This window comes from Anguilla anguilla, chromosome 5 (assembly GCF_013347855.1).
Source record: "Anguilla anguilla isolate fAngAng1 chromosome 5, fAngAng1.pri, whole genome shotgun sequence".
In the NCBI taxonomy this organism is placed as follows: domain Eukaryota; kingdom Metazoa; phylum Chordata; class Actinopteri; order Anguilliformes; family Anguillidae; genus Anguilla; species Anguilla anguilla.
Window position 1 is genome coordinate 1,987,656 of NC_049205.1, and position 19,802 is coordinate 2,007,457.

General features: G+C 49.0%; 1 protein-coding gene across 5 annotated transcripts in view; it reads left to right on the forward strand.

Annotated features, from left to right (window-relative positions):
* dok7 (docking protein 7) overlaps positions 1–19,802 on the forward strand; it is a 36,133-nt gene that overhangs the window by 6,951 nt on the left and 9,380 nt on the right. The window contains exons 5-10 of one of the 5 annotated variants that reach the window (XM_035419199.1): positions 3,645–3,764; positions 10,170–10,277; positions 12,118–12,869; positions 15,265–15,339; positions 16,767–16,815; positions 18,637–19,266. In XM_035419199.1, coding sequence (XP_035275090.1) covers positions 3,645–3,764; positions 10,170–10,277; positions 12,118–12,869; positions 15,265–15,339; positions 16,767–16,815; positions 18,637–19,266 — 1,734 coding nt within the window. Of the gene's footprint in view, positions 1–3,644; positions 3,765–10,169; positions 10,278–12,114; positions 12,870–15,264; positions 15,340–16,766; positions 16,816–18,636; positions 19,267–19,802 lie in introns of all 5 variants that reach the window. The other 4 variants (XM_035419200.1, XM_035419202.1, XM_035419201.1 and 1 more) reach the window with 4 other exon arrangements.

The following is a 19,802-nucleotide window of genomic DNA, read 5'->3' on the forward strand; positions in this document are numbered from 1 at the left end:
GTAATTAAATGACTTTTTGGCAACTGTAAATCTGCTTGTCTGTTTTTGTTTGCTCAGTAAGGAACAAATATGCTGCACTGGAGCATCCTTTATTCACTAAACTGTCTTGATTGTTTGTTTGTTTTTTTGCTCTCTGTCTCTAAGGAAGGAAAACATGAACATAATTTGACATTTTTTTATTTTGATGAGCAGATGGCTTAGCCTGTGTGGGTAACAAAAAATAATGCAAACCAAAGTTTTCAGTCAATAATCTGTTATGTGTTTTTGGTTTGCTAGTATTCACTGTTTAGATACTAATACAGTCATATATAACAGAATACTGTATGTAGTAAAACGTGTATGTATATGTATATTCTACATATCATGTGACTAAAGTGTACATATTGTAATGGGAAAAAAATAATATTAGTTATGAATATGGTATAAAAAAGCCTTTCCATCTCACTGAATTTGTTTTTGTCCGTTGACTGACAGGCGAAATCACATTCTGTCTTACACCGCGGTAAATATAGGGGCACGCAATCCCTCGGTCTATCTTTAAGACCCCGTATGATTAAGGAGGAGCATCGTTCAACAGAAATAACCGTAAGACCCCAAGGATTGAATTTCATAATTCAGAACCCGTGCTCTATAAATAAGCAGACACATGCCGGTCGATGGGATCGCAAGAATAACTATTTATTTATTTATTTTTCGTCTCAAATATTTATTAAAAACGGCGTTCTGTGTATGGTAACAAACCCTGCACGCCTCCCCAGCTATCTTAATACCGCATGTTTGAAATGCCGCGCTAGCTGTGAGTGAAAGAGCGCGTGTGAGTTATGCTTTCGCTTGGCATGTCGTTCCGCCGTCCGGGTGGTTTACGTGCTTCGCCTTTTCTTCTGTACGGCCGGTAATCATGTGTTGATTGAGATGCCGTGTTACTGTTATTTCATCGGCCGTGACCAGCTGTGAGATTAGACAGTAACGAGAATATGAGGCAGCAATCACGAGTGCAACGTCAAACGATGACGGTATGGTGTTGTGCATGGGCCTGTGCTATTGCGTGCGTGAGTAAATTCAAGTGTGTGTGTGCACGGGTGTGTACATGTGTGCGTGTCTGTGGGGTGTGTATGTGTGTTTGTGTACGTGTGTCCACGCATGCATGCATGCATCAGTGTGCGTGTGTGTACACACGTGTGCATGTTTCTGGGGTGTGTGTGTGTGTTTGTGTACATGTGTCCGTGCATGCATGCATGGGTGTATGTGGGGTGTTTGCGTAGGTTTCCTCCGGGTACTCTGGTTTCCTCCCACACTGAAAGACATGCATGCCAGGCTAGGTATACTCCTGTTATTACCCTTGACCAAGGCACTGGCCTCAGGACTGGAGCTGGGCGCTGGTACCAGGCACTGGCCTCAGGACTGGAGCTGGGCGCTGGTACCAGGCACTGCTCTGAAGTATCTAGGATGGGTTAAATTCGGAGGGCAAATTACCCCACAGAGTGCAATATTTTATGAATCCACATCTGGAAATATGACTACAGGGATTGTCCTCTCCTCTGCTCATAATCCGTAATCCGGAGGATGTGTGCAGAGGCTCTGTTTGTGAAGCATAATGGTTTGGGATTTTTGCCCAGCGTGTTTGTGCTCGAAATGGGTTTACCCGCAGATAATTGGAACCGTTATAAATGAGTGCGCTTTGAATTCCCTCGCTAATCCACGGTATTTACTTTACATTTTAATGTTGTATTCTGTGTGTGTTTGTGTGCTTGTATGTGCTTCAAAGCGTCTGCTTCCATGAGTGTGTGTGCACTTGTGTGTATGTGTGTGCTTATATATGCATGCATATGTGTGTGCACATATGTGTGCGTGTTTGTGTGTGTGTGTGTGTGTGTGTGTTTGTGCGTGTATGTGTAACTTGTGTGTGTGTATGTCTGTGTGTGCGCGTGTGTGTGTGTGCCGGTATATGTGACTGTGTGTGTGTGTGTGTGCATGCTGGTGTGTGTGTGTGTCTGTGTGTGTGTGTGTGTATGTGTCTGTGTGTGTGTGTGTGTGCGTGTGTGTGCGTGTACCTGCTTGCAGTGCCTTCTGGACGCAGCAGTTGAAACAGATGTGAGCAGCACAGATGCTAAATGCTTTGAGTGCTCTCAGTGCTCCTAACAAAAGCGCTCCTGATTTAATGGAGCTGGACCCGGTCCCTGCTCTGCTTTAACCATCAGAGCCCATCAGGCCTTATTCTAACCCCGGTCTGTGATGAACGCTTTTACGGCTCCCTCCCTCCCTCACACGTTCGCTGTCGTGTGCCAACGCACCCCCCCCCCCCCTTACGCCCCCCCTCCACCCCACCCCGGTGCTGGCGGAAGGCCAGCGGCAGTTCTCCGCCATCTTGCTGGAAGTCGCGGGGCATTCAGGGTCTCTCCCGTCCCGTGGGGGAGGGACGGCGAGGGGGGGGGGCAGCGGTATGGCGCCTTTTCTCCTCAGCCTGATAGTCCGTAGTCCAATAATGTCGCTGATGGGCCAGCTGGTTTACACGCACTGTAAATCAGGCTCTGATTGGAGGGGAGGAATGATAAACCGACAGCACTGCTGGCCTCCAGGGCCTCCCTGTATTTGAGAGACCTGTTTGGACTCGACCATGCGGTGGCAGAACGGTCTCGACAGGACCTTGGCATTTGGAAGTAGCAGACGCCTGTTGTTTTGAATGGTCATGCGAGACCAGCAGGCTGTGCTGGGCAGGTTTGTGGAGCCTGTAAGCCTCTCGTTATGAAAAAGCAGCTAGTGTTCAAACCTAGAATCTGAAAAATCTAAGGTATTTTTTTGCGAAGGTCAGTTATTACAATTTTCGTTTGAAAAAGTTAGCGTATAATAGAATAACTGTATTTTGTGATGCGGTAAAAATAATTCTGTGATGTTCATGCGGCTGGTATTTTGGACTGTATGCTGTGTTTTTGTTCACCTTCAAAAATGTTTTAATGTAATTTGGTTTTTAAAATGATGATTTATGAGAATAAAGCATATGCCTCAACACAACCCCAAAACCATGACAAAAAAAAGCAGGTCCACATCATTACAGGTTTGTGGCCCCGCCAGTGCAGCGCCTCATAGCCAAACCTCCCTGTCCCAGACGGCCGGGGTACTCGTGAAAGTGTCTTCCACAGCATCTCGAAATAAAGGAAGATATTTTCATTTTACACACAATTACCCGCATGCGTCTCTTCTCCTGAGGCCGGTTTCTACACCGTGCTCCATTACACACATTCTCTGCTTGTTTCTCTTATCGTTCCTCATTGATTATTTGCTTAGCAGACGACTCGGTCGACACACATCTCTGTTCTGAAGGGCGCGGAGGCTGTGGGTTCGACCTCCGCCCAAAAGCTCCCTCACTGCAGCGGAACATGATCTCCTCTTCCTGGTCTCGCTTGCGAAAGGGAGACTTTGATCCCTCAGTGATACTTCCTGCTCAAATACATATCGTATTAAATGAATGTTTAAAAATCAATAAATAAGTGGATTGTGTGAGGTGGGAGGGGGGAGGGTGGTGCTGGAAAATCCTTTGACTGTAAAAGGAGCTTCTGTGGGTCTTCTCTGATGGACTACTATATGCATATATATATTTTTTTTTCTCCCTCTCTCCCCCTCCCTCACTCTCCCTCTCTCTCTCACAGGGGCTGGAGTGTTCTTCCTGTCCTGCGCTGAGGGGGAGCAGATCAGCTTCCTGTTTGACTGCATCGTCCGCGGCATCTCGCCCACCCGCGGCCCGTTCGGCCTGCGCCCCGCCCTGCCAGGCGAGTACCCCGGCAGCCACCGTTACCCCCATTACCGCCATAACTGCCAAAACTGCCAAAACTGCCAAAACTGCCGTTACCCCCATTACCCCCATTACCGCCATAACTGCCAAAACTGCCATAACTGCCATAACTGCCATTACAGGCCTGGTTGCCTATGGTGATGACCCGCTGTGGCCCCCTCCGCTGTCATTCAGGGGCATCGCTCCTGTGATCCTGCCCCTAAAAATGAACGCAGTTTTCCAATCATCAAATCCAGAGCAGGCCCCATTCATAAAGAAGCCATGTTTCCGGGGGGAGGCTATTTCCGGACGCACAGCTGTAGTTGTGTCAGAGGTGATGGACTCTGAAAGGTGGCCAGTGGCCTGTGGTATCTCTTTCCCTGCAAAGCTAGGCAGGCTAGCACAAATGGGCATATGTTTTGCAGCTCAAATCAAATCTCTGGGCCGAAAAACCATTTAAATAATGGAATATTTATGTATTCATAAGTAATTTTGGCTGCTGGATAGCCAGGTTGGCAGTGAGAATGAGCATACTGAGGTGTGAAATGAAGACTCATAGCTGGATATCTTGAAATAGCCGCGGTCCACGCGGGAGATTTTCTTGTGTTTGCTTTTCCGCTTTCTCTCGTCGCAGACGAATCCTTAGCTGGGTTCTGAAACAAATGTCTGGCTGCCCAGCAACAGGATGAATATGAAATTATATTAAAACATAATAACGTTGTTACATAAGTGGGAATATGTAGGTGAAGCTGCTTTTCTTAAAACTTTATTTGTGAAGTAGAACTTTGTTTGACTCTATGCTCATGATGCTTTCATGACCATGTCATAGCTGCTTATAATGCTTCATGACATGATATGACAAGTCAAAGAAATGCCATATGTTATCCATCATTTTGACACTTTAAAGGGGATTTTCACAACAGAAAAAATAATTAATAATTATGATCAGAAAGGAGGAACATATTAAAAGTTATAGTCATTAAAAGTAATATTATTTATGAAATTCCGTAATTGTTTGCAATTATTTGTATGTGGAATAAGATTAAATTGTCAAGAGGTGCGATATTTAAACAAGCACTCTCCAGACCCACGGCGCAACTCACTTCCGCAGACACATTTTAGCTGGCACCACCTGCGCATGCGTCCCACAAAACATCCCTCAAAGGTTGTCCGTGAGTGAGTGAGTGAGTGACCACAATTTGCCATGCATAGCCCATGGCGGCAGTCCTGCCTGCAAGCTGTGGGAAAAAGTTCAAAGTTAAGGTTTTTCTTCAGCATAATTTTGCTAACAACTGCCTCTCAACAAATTATGGCACGGCCCCTCAGTCGAATATAGCAACTACACATTTCTTCTAGAAGTCCTAGAAGAAACCTCCTCCAAAACACTGTGACACTCGATTTAAATCTGTGTTACTCCTAAAAAGAAAGGCCTTCTGTCATCTCCCAGCTGCACCGGCCCAACGGCGTCATGATCAGTCTTTTCGCAGGTCTGCACCGGGAGAAAAGAATAAAAAACAGGAATGAGAAGTGACTTCTTTTTTCCACTCAGTTGAGAGTCAGATAAAAAAGTTGAGGTCAAGCTCGGAGTCCACACTTTGGCAGAACCGGCCTCTGGCATAAACACTCTCTGCAGACCACAACCATCCCTGGGCCACATAATTCCAGTTTTTATTTCATTTTTTTGTTTTGGCACCTAGTTTAATTGGGGCCACAACAACATTTTTTGACCGGCTCTGCAATGATTTAACTCTTTGAAGAGTAGGGTCTTTTTTTGCGTTGTTTTATTATTTTTTAAATTGTTATTCAGTCAGTGTTCTAGGACTCCATTGCTTTCAGTTAGTGATTGTTACATCAGAATTGGAGTGTTCCATTAAGGGCATTCTAATCACACATTTGCACTCTTAAAGGGTTAAGACTCAACATAGCAGAATTATGAGTTAAGCTGAGCTGAGTTATTCATTGGCCCACAGACCTGCAGTTTGAGGGCTTGAGGTATGGCTGCCATTATTGTTGTTGACATGGGCGCACTTTGGTTTATATATAATGCTTTTTTCAGCGAGGTCGTTTCTCAGCAAGAAACCCGCATGGCGCATTTGGGTTCTGTTTTCCAATGATGTGAACAGTTCGGAATCCCTAATATTTCGGTGTCTATGAACTGAACTTAGTTGGAAATTCCTGCGTTATGGGCTGACTAAAATTATCGACATGGCGTCCCACTACTTTTCCGTCCCGCCCCTCGCCCCCCCCCCTCGCCCCCCGCCCCCCGCCCCCAGGCCTTAATTCGTGGAAAAGCAATAATGTCAGGGCGTTGGCATGCGGTCCGAGGCACGCGCTTAAACGATCCGTGAAGGGGTCCGTCGCATCCTGACCTCCAGTGAGGATGACCTTGGCCTTCGCGGGAGAGTGTCCCTTACGCACTGTCTGTGTGCTGTGGTGAGGGGCGGAGCTTCGCGCGCTCAGATTACCCAGGCATCCATGTGGCTTACGCGTCTCCTTCATCCCGGTATTGTTGCCTAATTGGCGGTTCTAAGAAGGCCGCCCGTGGCGTGCGAAGGGCTTGCCCTCCGGGGCAGGAGGACTATGTTTAGTCGTTCATTGTGACTCGGGTGACTTTGAAGTGCGTCTCCCTGACAGGTGTGCAGGTGTGACGCCTGCGTGCCGAAGCCACGACGCGGGCCTGTCCAGCGCTCGGCCGCCAGCGGACAGTTAGATTCAGCTCCGGCTGAAGTTTTTCAATCGTCCTGGATGATACGGCTGTAGCCTGATCTGAGACGCGCTTTGGAAGCGCACGGCTTATTGAAGCGTTCTTCCTCGAGAGAGGAATTTCGGCATTTCCGCATTTCGGGCACGTGTTGTTTTTCGGTATCTGCTTATCTGTTGTTCCTTATATCGGTTTAATGTAAATTTCATGCAGTGTCTAATCAAGGACTCTTGACTAGATCAAGGAAGTCAGCCATTTTGGGATCAATATGATGTTCTAAAGGATGACGATTGATTTACATGCCCCTGTGTTAAACCGGCTTGGAGCGTTCGTCTTTGCCTGTCTAGAAAACTCGGGAATTTCGTAACATTGAGGTTGTGACACGTTCAGTACTTCAGCCTTTTTAAACTGAGACATTCATTGCAGTAAATGTGCTATAAATAGCGGTGGGGTGCGGCGGTCAATGCACTCCCCTGCATAGCGACCGGGCGTGTGTTTACGCGCTAGCACGCACAGCCGGGATGGAATTCTGCGTTCGGTTTTTAGGAAATAACACGCGCCTGTTCCTGCTCCCCCACCTGTCCCGCGCGGGACGGTATTTTCAGGGAGGTGTAAGTGTTAAAAACGAGGGAAAACACGTCCTGCGCTGGTCGCGGTCGCCAGCGGCGGCATGTGAAATCAGAACCTGGAAGCCGTAAAATCAAGGTCGACCGCAGGCTTGACACCGAAGACGACGCGATGCTAAGTTAAAGCAGATGAATGGAACAGCTCGGTAGCAGCAGTATGCCTCAAAGTTTCATAACATGACACGATTGATTTATAGACTTTAAAAAAAAAAAAATGTAATCAGCGTTGCATTCAACCTTTAGATGAATGAGAGAACATCTTGTAAAGTGGAATAATGCTTTATTACCATTTAATTGCTTTAATTTGTTTTAATTTGACTTTATGAGAATTCCTAAAGTCTGTGCATGCAAATTCAAAGAAGCTTACGTATGATAATGTGTTAGTCTAGTTTTCCAGTAATGGTGTTTTCGAGTGTTGATGATACAGACGATCTCTGTGGTAAACTAACTGAAGCCTAGTGGAAATACAGTGTAGCTATAAAACTTTGTTGTGTCCTTTCCAAGAAAACAGGCCAAAACATTTCTTATTATTTAATGAGATGAGAGGGAAAACGGTTGATCAACACAGTAGCAAGTACTGTATTTATTCCTATTATTTTATTAAGCTTAAAATTTTTTGATGATGCAACTGTGCACTGTCACTAACTGAGTTTTGCTCAGGCTGTTGTCCGTTACCGTAATAACAGGAGTAGATTTGCGTAACTGTTTTTATGGCCAAAGTCATGCAGGTTCCTGTGTCTTATTGCAGCGTTTGCATTGTTACCAGGCCCAGAAATGACATGTTGTTCGTTATGATTTGCGTTTTGCTAAGAGGGGCGAGCGGGGTGTTGATGGACGGTAGGTCAGATCCTTGCCCGCTGCCAGCATGCTGGAGATGCTGTGCTTCTGATGAAGGCTAATTACACGCAGCTATCGGTGCTGGCTCTGAGCTGAGCTGCACAAAAGCCGGAGTGATATGCATTCTCCTGTGACCTTTTGCTAGCGCTATAAATAAGCGGCACAGTGTTTAAACAATCGCAGTGAGGTGACCCCCCCCCCAGCCCCCAGCCCCCAGCCCCCGTTCCGCCCCCCACCCTCGTGACAGTGTGGAGACTCATCTCCTCATTTTCCCTCCCTTTCTCTCTCCTTCCTCTCTCACTCTTTCACTCCCTCCATTTCTTTGCATCTCTCTCTCCCTCTATATTACCCCTGTCCTCCTTCCTTCTGTTTGTTTACCTGCTGACTTGCAGTTTCCCCCCCCAGGTGTTCCCCTGCTTTGAGTTGGCTAAGAGACTGACTCTATTCTGTAGTCCCGGGGCAGCTTTGAACAATATTAGAGAAATTATTCACCCCTTTCTATCTCTCTTTCCCCCTCTCCCGCCTCAAACTCTGTTTCAGTCTTATTCTCTCCCTCCATACCACCTTTCTGGTTCTCTGTCTGCATGTTTATCCTTCGTTTTTATCGGTCTTTGCTGCGGGGTCTGACCGAGGCTGTTCTGCATGAAGCAGGAGCCTCACGCTCACACTAGTTATTTCAGAGTAAGGTAATAAAAATACTGCGCATCTGTATGTACGCGTGTGTGTGCAGGACGGAGTGTAGCACAGTGGGTAAGGAACTGGGCTTGTAACCGAAAGGTCGCAGGTTCGATTCCCGGGTAAGGACACTGCCGTTGTACCCTTGAGCAAGGTACTTAACCTGCATTGCTTCAGTATATATCCAGCTGTATAAATGGATACAATGTAAAATGCTATGTAAAAAAGTTGTGTAAGTCGCTCTGGATAAGAGCGTCTGCTAAATGCCTGTAATGTAATGTAATGTAATGTAATATGTGTATCCGTGTGTGTGTGTGTGTGTGTGTGTGTGTATGTGTGTGCCCATGTATGTCTGTTTGTGTCTGTGTGTGTGTGTGTGCATGTGTATGGGCGGATATGTGTGTGTGTGTGCCTGTGTGTGTGTGTGTGTGTGTGTGTATGCATGTGTGCCAGTGTGTGTGTGTCTGTGTGCATCCGCGTGTGTGTTTGTGTGTGTGTGTATGAGAGTAAGAGGGTGTCTGTGTGTGTGTGTGCATGTGTGTGGGCGGATATGTGTGTGTGCATGAGATTAAGAGGGTATGTGTGCCTGTGTGTGTGTGTGTGTGTGTGTGTGTATGCGTGTGTGCCTGTGTGTATGTGTCTGTGTGTATCCGTGTGCCAGTGTGTGTGTCTGTGTGCATCCGTGTGTGTGTTTGTGTGTGTGCATGAGAGTAAGAGGGTGTCTGTGTGTGTGTCTGTGTGTACCACTGTTGGCAGTACCACTCCTGCACTTCTCTGCAGTTCATGGCCTCTGGAGTTCCGCTGGCTCCCAGATCGCAGTAGCAGCTGTGAGGCGTGAGTGAGGGAGAGGAAGTGTTAGCGTCCGCTGCCCGCGGCCCTCCCTCCGCAGAGCAGATACTCCCGGAGTGCGTCCGCTTTTCAGCAGCGCACGACTGTGAGGCATCGACAAATCAAAGTGCGGAGAACAGAACAGATGTACATTCCATTTGCCCTCCGTGCTGTCGGAGAGAGACCGAGGCCTTTGCTGTTCTGCGCCTGCAGTTTCAGACAGTTACAAAATGGCGGATCGCTGCAGACTTTGAAGGCTTTCGAGCGCATCGCTCAGTGAGGGAAACAGGAAGGAGGAGACGGTGTTTGTCAGACTCTTCCGAACACGCCCAGGGGGAAAGCTTCTCCTCGCTGGGCTCGTTTGTAAATGTTGGGGATCTGAGGGGGGGAGCGCTTCTCCCCGGGATTCATTTTAAAAACACTGCCGCTGTCAGGCCCAGCGAGCTGGAGTGGAGTCTGCAATCAGATGCGCGTGATAAACGGTTTCTGTGAGGAACAGGAAGTAGGTGAGATATCAGTGCTGTGATGTCCTGGTCTTTTTTTGTTTTTATTTTCCCTGGTGTCCCTGTGGATTAGGGTTAGGGTGGAACCTGCAGTTTGACACGCACATAGTAAATTCTGTGAGATCCAGGAAGTAGGTGAGATGTCCCTGGTGGCTCAGCGGCTGCGTTGTCCGTTTTCAGACCCTCGGTGAATAAATAAAGTTTATTGAATTGAATTGAACTGTCCGTTGCAGACCCCAGCGCTGACCCGGCCCACGCGGAGGAGAGGCTGAACCTGGAGGCCCAGGAGCTGGAGAAGCGGCTCAGCCTTCTGTCCCACTGCAGCCGACAGAGCAGCACAGGTACTGCAGTGGCGGCAGCCAATGGGGATGTGCGTACCCAGTCACGTGACCTCCTCGTATCCCATGGTTACCAGCTTTCAGTATTCCATCAAAACCAACTTCACTTTTTTTCTTACCCCTCGAGAAACATATGAGACCTCACTGTCTTTCTGCTTAATGAATGATAAATTCTTTTTTTTATTATTCTGGTCCGCCTTCTTTGGCTTATGCAGAATCTGCCGAATAAGCCTCCATTACTGATCACTGATCTACTGGCCGCAGGGTCATTGAATATTCAGATATTCAAATGTTTAGTCTCATTCTTATCAACACCGGAGTAGGGATCAGTTTTCTCAACCCCAGACTTTAATCTGGCTGGTATAAAAGGTGATATACTGTTGCTTTTAAAAAATAAATAAAGTTCAAAAGCCCAGTCCAAAAAAAAATAAAAAAAAGTCTCTAGACTCAAATTCTTTTCACTTTGCGGTTGGAAATGGAAAAACCCGGAGCTCAAGTCAACCTTGAGAACATTCCGGAGATTCTGAAAATTCAATACGCTCCGCGGAGTTTTTAATTAAAAAGCCGCGCCCCCCCCCCCCCCCCCCCCCACCTGGGGCCTCGTCAGCGCTGGTCGGGGTGTAGAAGGAGACGGCTGTGATTGTTTTTGTGCTCGGGGGGGGGAGGGGGGCGGTTCTGTATCCCCCCAGAGGCTGTCCAATGGCAGTAGAGCGGTGGCTATAGAGGCTGTCCAATGGCAGTAGAGCGGTGGCTATAGAGGCTGTCCAATGGCAGGTAGAGCGGTGGCTATAGAGGCTGTCCAATGGCAGGTAGAGCGGTGGCTATAGAGGCTGTCCAATGGCAGGTAGAGCGGTGGCTATAGAGGCTGTCCAATGGCAGGTAGAGCAGTGACTATAGAGGCTGTCCAATGGCAGGTAGAGCGGTGGCTATAGAGGCTGTCCAATGGCAGGTAGAGCGGTGGCTATAGAGGCTGTCCAATGGCAGGTAGAGTGGTGGCTATAGAGGCTGTCCAGTGGCAGTAGAGCGGTGGCTATAGAGGCTGTCCAATGGCAGGTAGAGCGGTGGCTATAGAGGCTGTCCAATGGCAGTAGAGCGGTGGCTATAGAGGCTGTCCAATGGCAGGTAGAGCGGTGGCTATAGAGGCTGTCCAATGGCAGGTAGAGCGGTGGCCATAGAGGCTGTCCAATGGCAGGTAGAGCGGTGGCCATAGAGGCTGTCCAATGGCAGGTAGAGCGGTGGCTATTTATAATATTTATTGCAGTCCTGTAAACGCGCTGCGTATGTGTGTGTGCAATGCATGCTGAGCTTTCCGCCTGGTGCCCCAGAGCTATGCTCGCCTGCGCTGGTTTTATTTGCAGATATGATAATAATTTGAAATTTTAAGTTTGCTTCGTAAAATTCTTCCAGTCTTCCTATAATGTGCAATCATGCATTTTTAAGCACAGTGCCAAGTGAGGTAATGTTCACCCTATTATCTGTATAGAAACACACGCACGCCTAAAATGTGATAGATTTTCCAAAAAACGTTTTTGTGTTCGTGGTTTATTGTTCTCTTAAATTGTGAAGCTACTATTTTAAATAGTTTTTACAATTGCAAACGTGATATTTTCTCACTTATCCACATTCTTTCATGATATAATACGATTGTATTGTAGTTATAATGACCTCACTTGTAATGCTGTTGATCACGGTTTTTGTGTGTATTGGCTTCAGTAGTTACATATTCCCAAACACAGAAAAAACAGTGAAACACACACAGAGAGTGTTTACAGGAGTGTTTTACTAGTCGGGTGTCTTCATATGGAGCTGAGCTAATTCTCTGATTTGTTTTGCTGCCTGGCAGCCTCCACCTGCAGCTACGGCACCTCTGTCGCCGGGGACGACCGGAGCATCTCCAGCTCCTCCTCCGAGGCCAGCCAATCGGACACCAGCATCGGGAGCCGCCTCACCATGTGGGCGGAGCCTGTGATGAGCCCCGCCCCGGCGGAGTCCCTGGGCCCGCCCGCGGCCAAGGGCGCGCTCCACGGCGAGGAGAAGCTGTGCGGCGCGGTTGTGGGCGGAGCCAGGCCGCAGGGCAAGCCCCCTCGCTCCCGGCAGCTGCAGGAGATTGGCCGGCAGGGCTCGTCGGACAGCGGCATCGCCACGGGAAGCCACTCGTCCTACACCGGCAGCTTCTCCTCCTACGCGGGGAGCATCGACACCTGCCAGGGGGAGGAGTTTGGGTCCCTGCTCAGCCTGCCGCCGAGCCACGCCCCAGACCACGCCCCCTGCACCTGCCCGCCCGCCGAGGGTCCCGGGTCCGAATACCTGGCCCCCGCCGCCCTCAGACACCTCTACGACACGCCCAGGACCCTCCTCCTGGGACCGGCCCCAAAGGACCAGGCCTCCCTCCCGTCGCCCCGTCCCCCGGGGGCCGAGGTCACGGGGGGCGGAGACGGGGGCGGGGCCAGCACGGACCCCATTCCAAAGAGCCCGGACCCCCAGGGCCCGGGCCCGGCTCCGGATTGCAAGACCGGCTCGGTGGCGCCCTCTGCTGACCCCTGCGGGATCTCCAGGTCCCTGTTTGCGCCCTGTCCCATCTGTGGAGGATTTAAGGTACCTACCCCCCGCCCCCCCCCCCCCATCCGTATCATTACTGTTGCTGCTTAACCCCGTATCACTGCAGTTCTGAACATCGTCAGAGTGAACTTCTATTGTTTTTACATACTTAATGCTGATAATTAAAAAATAAATAATATCTTGACACATTTTTTTTTATGCAAACAGCCCAAATTAAAAATGATGAAAAAAAGACAAAACAACAGTACCAGCACATCGCATTTTAGCTCATTAAAAATCCCCACTGCCACCGAAGCCAAATTGGGCAAACTACATACTTCGCTTCACCCGAGTCTAATTCCAGAAGCACACTCCGGTTTTGCTTCGGGGAAATCGCGCTGCGTGAGAGAGCAATCTGTCATCCTTACTGATTTAACCAAACGAACACGAAATGAATGTTTTTCTTAGATATATAAACAAGAGACAGTCTCTTTTTTTATTTGGCCTTTTTAAAATGATCTTTTGTGTTCCTCACCTGTCTTTATTAGATGTGAACAGTGTGGGGGTGGGGAGGGCAACTGTTCTGACTCTTAAAAAATGTAAAAAAAACTCCATGATGAGTCTTGCGTTCCTGGTGGCCGATCGGCTGCGAGCGTGACTCAATCGACTGCGAGCCTGACTCGTGCGGTGGAGGCCATGGCTGCATGCGGTCTTACCGTGCGTGGACCCGCGAGGGGGGGGGGGGGGGACAGCCCATCTGCGGCGTCTACGGCGTCTTCTCCACGGCCGTTTCCTCACAGTAAAGCATCTGGGGTGGCGGCGCTGAGCTGTTCTGCTGTCTCAGTGGAGCGCTTACAAAAGTGGCAAACGCCTCACCCTTTCCCCAGCAATTAAAGCCCGGGGGGGGGAGGTGACATTAAGATCCGCCGCGTCCCCCCCCCACAGCACTCTCTCGCCCCGACCTGGCTGTCAGGTCCCGGGACACCCCCTCGTTAGTCTTCATCGCTGCGGTCGCGTCACGTTTGCGTCTAATTGGGCCCCCGGGCAGCGTTTATCATACACGCTCTTAACGTCCCTGTGCTGGCCCTCTGCTTTCAAACGCACGCCCATTGTTGGACTGTGCACAGGATGTTGAACTGGAGTGAACAGGAAGTGAAGCGGCCCATCACACCTTGGTGCTTACCTTCATTCTCAAGCACTCCGAAGTCATCAAAAAGCTGTTATTATTCTCAGTATTACTGCAAGATTTATTACTGCTAATAACTGCGGTCATCCAGTTTTATGGGTTCTCTCGGTCCTTGCCCTCTCGCGATGGGATTGGACAGTCTCCCAGCTGAGGTGTGAGGTCGTCATGGCTTCCAGAGGGCTGCAGTGTCCATGGCAACCTTACCTGAGCCATCACTGGGGTTGGCTTGAATTTTCAGGGGCGCAGGTGATGCTGTCAGCTGAGGCTCTCGAGCTGTGTAAATGAGAGCTGAGACCCCCTGCTGAAGCCTGGCTGTTGATAAACATAAAGCACATTTATGATTTTATGATTCATGTTTAATTTGACTTCGAAGTCTTCTTGATTTCTGGAGTCTCCGCAGGAGGTGTGGCACGAGGTGGCCGATGGTGTGCTGTACGGAATCTGCTCTGGAGTGAATGTGCCCTGTCACAGAGAGAAAGAGAGAAAGATGTTCTCACTTACACGAGCGGACCAGCAGCCTCCCTCTCTCTCCCTCCCTCCCTCTCTCTCTCTCCCTCCCTCCCTCTCTCTCTCTCTCTCTCTCTCTGCGCTGCGGGATGGAGGGATTTTTTCGGGTTTTGAGCCTTAAATCTCGGGACCTCTGGGGGTCGCTCCGGAGGCCCGGCCGTGCTGATTGGCCAGGGCGGCTCGGTGAAAGCGGTGCGGTGTGAAGTGCGCGTAATCCTCGGCAGACGGACCTTGGGTGTGAGCAGGATGGTGTGTGTGTGTGCCGCCTGCTACGTGAGCACTGGAGGATAGCGCCCCCTGTGGTGGGAGGTGGCAAACGTGGTCAGCTGTCGGCGTTTCTGGCCGAGCTCGCCATTGGCCGTAGCCTCCCTCACGATGGTGGTGTACAGCCGTTAGCCTCCTGCTACTGTATGGCAGCAGGTGTGTGTGGCGTGCATTATTTGCATATTCTAATGCTGCTTCTGTTGTTGATTAAAGGTTAATTATTTGAACCTCTGTAGAATCCAGAGGATAGAAGTTCTCTCAGATTGCCACTTCAGTAGAGCAGATGCTGATTTGAGGGAATTGTGAAGAAGAAGGATGCTTTTTTTCTTATTCAAATACTATTGCTTTTTTTTTACTCATGTTCTTCTTTGTGGTATATTTTTCTTCCTAAAGAATGTTTGTGTGTCATCGTCCTTATCAAAACTCTGTGTTGTTTAACTGGATATCTTTTTGTTTTTTTTCTTAAAAATACATTTTTTTTCCTCCTCCATCTAGTGCAATCACTCATTTAACCTAAACTACATTACCCATGAGCAGTGGTGCTCAGCAAAGAAACAATACTTTGCGGAGGTAAGAGATGTGGTGTTGGAGACTTAACATGGATTTATGCCGGAGATTCCCTCCCTCTGTTCAACATCATAACTTAATATTTAACAGCTGGCCTCTAGGCCATAAGATCTATACCCTCTTCTCTGATTTATATTAACCTTTTTCCTTCCTCACATCTCTTCCTCCTCTGTTCATTCGTCCTCTTCCTTCCATTTGTAGTGCACGAACGCGAGGCTATTGGGTCTGTCTGCATGGTGAACGAGAGCTTGTTTGTTTCCTCTAAAATCACTAATGTCATTGTTGAATTGATCGGTGTCTCAGTACTCTACCGGTTTATTTTGATAGAGAACATGGTCACAGGACAGCAGGATGGCTTGTGTGCAAAGCCATTGGGGACGTGACTGGTTGCCACATTGTTAATGGACAAGACTCAGAACCTTAATGCGTTTGTTAATTCCATGTTCTCTGAATAAGGCCAATTTCCTAGTGTTAGGTTGTGTTAATGGGCTTTTATCGTAGTACTCAAAATGACCTCAAATTAACCGCACTATTTTACGGAAACTCTAAAATTACCGTACTTGAGCAGCTTTGTTGTTTGGCAGTTGATAATTCTGAGCGTGGATCTTTTGTGAACGTACGCACTGAAAGGTTTGGATATAAAGCTGTTTTTAACTTACAGGTAAAAAGAACGCAATTAATTTTCTGTTGAAAAGAGCATTGTCCATATCCTGAATGTCCTTTTCATTTTGAGACTGAGGCAGTCAAAGCACAGCGAAGGAAGATTGCTAGATTAGACTGCCCACAGCTGCTTTTAACCTTTTAAGGCGTGAGATCACAGATAATGTGATTAGAACATTCTTAGCTGAACATTCTAATGCTGATGTCACAATCACTGCTGGTGACTGAAAGGAACAGAGTTCTAGAACATTGAGTTCTAGAATGCTGAAAAAAAACCAGTTTAAACTGACCTGTTCTGTATTCAGCCTTGCCCCATCTATGCGGTGCGTGTGAGAAAGCCACTGCGAGAATGCTACTGCAAATGGAGCGTTTGATAATTTAATAAGACGAGCCTTATCACAGCTCTGCGCAGTTCCCTCTGCTGCCTGTGGAATTATGGAAAACGCAGAGGTGCGATTTAGGTGCGCTTTTGAGATAATGGAGTTTTGCACCGCAGTGCGACATCAGACTGTAGCTTCGGTGTTTGAGCTCGACACGTTTAAGTCGGCATGAATAAAGAAATGGTATTCCAAATCAGTTCTGACTGAAACGCATCCAGCCGTAAGTGATGACACATTTGGCTCTGAAAGGTTCTGTTTGCGATGTGTCTGTTTTAATGAAGTCCTACAGCTCTGTTATGGGGATTTTGAAGAGCAATATGAGAGTCTAGTTGTTATATTATGTATGTCTGCTTTGCTAATCAGTGTTTTCATTCTCTGTCTGTAACACAGGGGACAGTGCCCACACATGCAGGAGTCTTAGGCATGCCAGCAATACCAGGTATGTATTTTTTAAATATTATGAATAAAAGAATACTAAAACGTTTTATTTTCAGCTTTATTTTTTACATGTTGATAATATACTGGCTACGGCCAATCACACACTCCCTCTGAGCAATGCTACAGCCAATCACACATTCCCTCTGACTAATGGTACGGCCAATCGCGCGCTCCCCTGCAAGGCTGCCAGCCACAGTCGGGACTGGCGCGGTTTGGTGTTGGTGGCAGGCTGAGGGGCTCGTCCACACACTGGATCCGTGTGTTAATAGGGTAAGCCACCCTGGCCGTCCCACTGCTGAGCGTGCACAAACTGTGGATGAATCTCAGAGTGCAAGTGCGTTCCTCTTCAATTATGATTCGTTTATTTGGCGGACTCCTCGTTTTCCCCGGGAGAGATCGGACTGCGAGAGTCCCGGTCGGCAGAGAGCCCGCTTGCCTGCCCTCCTTAATGGCTGTTGCCTCATCTCTGAAATGAAAGAATTCCCTCCTTGTCCCGGGGGTACTTATCTTCCGGAGTTTGGTCCCCCCGCAGAGCCAGAAGAGTTGTACATGTAATCCGATATTCATAAAGCATCCCTGAGGGCAAGCTCAGGTTTCTCCATTCTACATCCTACTGGTTTCTATCATGTGCTGAAAGGAGATCTAGATCAGCACTCCTGTTCTCTGATTCTTTATGAATACGGGACCCCTGGAATTGGGGCCGCAGGACCGGTGTTGCCATGGAGGCGGGTCAGCGTGGAGCTGACCAGCGAATCGGTGGGCAGTGTACAGCACCAGAACTTGGACCAATAGCAGTGTGGATTCACGGTTTAGAAGCTCGCTCATTCTCGATGCCAACGTCAAGGAAAGGGCGGGATTGTTGTTCAAAAATGGGTGACATCATGTCATGTCTGTCAATTCTTCACTGACGAGGCTAGATAATCACAAGCTACACGTCCCTGTTGTCCTTTATTATGGTGTTACTCAAGCAAACTATGACTGATGGGTGATGTGCTTACATGCAGCACCTTTACAGGATTCTGGAGCACAACATGTCTCTCCCACCCATTTATGTGGTGTATTTGCGAATATTTGCGAATCACAACTTGAGGACCACGTGTCAGGAAAGAAAGTTTGTCTCTGACCCTCGTTCACCCTTCACGAGGTACTAACTTTCACTTTTTCCCCCCGTTTTTGAGGTATGGAATTTGTTCAGAGAAAATCCATCAAGTGAATCACCGGCCTAATGCATTCGCCTTTGAGTTTCAGCCAAGCACAAAATACTGATGAGATGTGTCAGTGAGCTCAAGGTGTTAAAGCTCGTCATGTTTGCTTCCTGTAGGTCAGGGAGAGCTTGGGCTGCTGTGCTTTTAGCTACGTGTGTTTCCTTTTTTATATATACACACCAGGATTACTCAGCCCTGTCTGTAGGCTTCTGTGTCTGTAGACCGGTCTGTGTTCTTCTGTGTCTGTAGACCGGTCTGTGTTCTTCTGTGTCTGTAGACCGGTATGTGTTCTTCTGTGTGTGTAGACCGGTCTGTGTTCTTCTGTGTGTGTAGACCGGTTTGTAGGCTCCTGTGTCTGTAGACCAGTCTGTAGGGTTCTATGTCTGTAGACTGGTCTGTAGGCCTCTCTGTAGGCTGGTCTAGGTTTTGGCATACACCTTGCATTTGTCCTGCATCTAGCACATTAAAGCAGCTTCCGTGTCTCAGTATCTGTTAAAGTGCAGGAGTGTGCAGTAGACCGGGGTGAGTACGGTTTTGCGTGCCGCAGCGAAGCCGTGCTGTTTGAGGCAGGCCCTGTGGAGAGTGCACTTGTCTGGTAGAGTGTGTGGAAACCGCAGGTGGTGAGGAGGAGGAGCAGCAGTGTCGGTGTGGGCCAGGGCGCGGAGCAGAAGACCTGCGGAACGCGGAGGACCTCGTCCACGGGGATCCGTCTGCTGCTGCCAACCGTCTCCATGGAAACGGACCAAGGGAGATGTCACGGAGGACCAATGGGAGAGAGCCGCTCCGGAGGAACCTCCTGCAGGGGCAGCAGAACCCTCTGGGCCTATTCCTGGGGTTCTATGGACAGCCTCGCACGACCGGAAGCCACGGCAGGAAAAGGGGCGGGTGGAGTGTTTATGAAACCATGACGACTGCGTTTCGGTGTGGGCTGCGGGCCGGACCACCCTCCTCCAGGAGGTCCTGGGGCGCCCCGGCTGGGGCGGAGGACAGGGGGGTTTCCCCCCAGGGGAACGAGAGCAGGGGAGGGGCAAACTGGCGGGCGCTCTCAGAGACGAAAACAGTGGCCCTGCCCACAGCTGTCCTGCGGGACGTCCCGAACAGTGTCAGCCCTCCTCCCGGGAACGGCCCGCTGCCTCACAGAGGGGACGGGTCCACCCCCCCGAAGACCGGTACGGAGCGGTGCGGCTCCCCCCCTGACCCAGGTCGCGTGTGCCAGGAGGTCAGTGGTCGCTCGGCAACAGAAGATGGTAAGAGAGCCCCTCCTCCCACCTGCCCCGCCTTCTCTCCTTTCTCATCCTGCTCCTCGTCTCCCGAAACCCGCCTCCCCCTGGCTGCCTCCTGTTCCTCCTGGACATCCATCCTTTTCCCAGACTTTAATATAAAAAAATCAATCCCTCTGCACCCTCTTCATTTCCACCTCTCTCTCTGATCTCCTCTCCGTCTCCGTCTCCCGGTCCCTCACACGTCGCATTGATTTTGCAATTGCACCTGAAGGTCAGGAAAGAAAGAAGCTGTTTCAAGGGGAAGAGGAGAGCCCCCCCCCCCCACTATCACCATCTTCCACCCCACCTTCCACCAAAACACAAACACATTCCAATGAAATTTCATATTTCACGATAACGAGAAACGCATCCATTAGTGCCGGTCGATCTGACGTGTAATGTGTAGCCGTGTGCAGATGTTTTAAAGATGACTGCGGTGCTTTGCATGAAAAATGTGCCGATGCGTTGGGGAGTGTGCCGCACAGCTGCCACCATGTCCTGTCCCTTCCTTTAATGCCAGC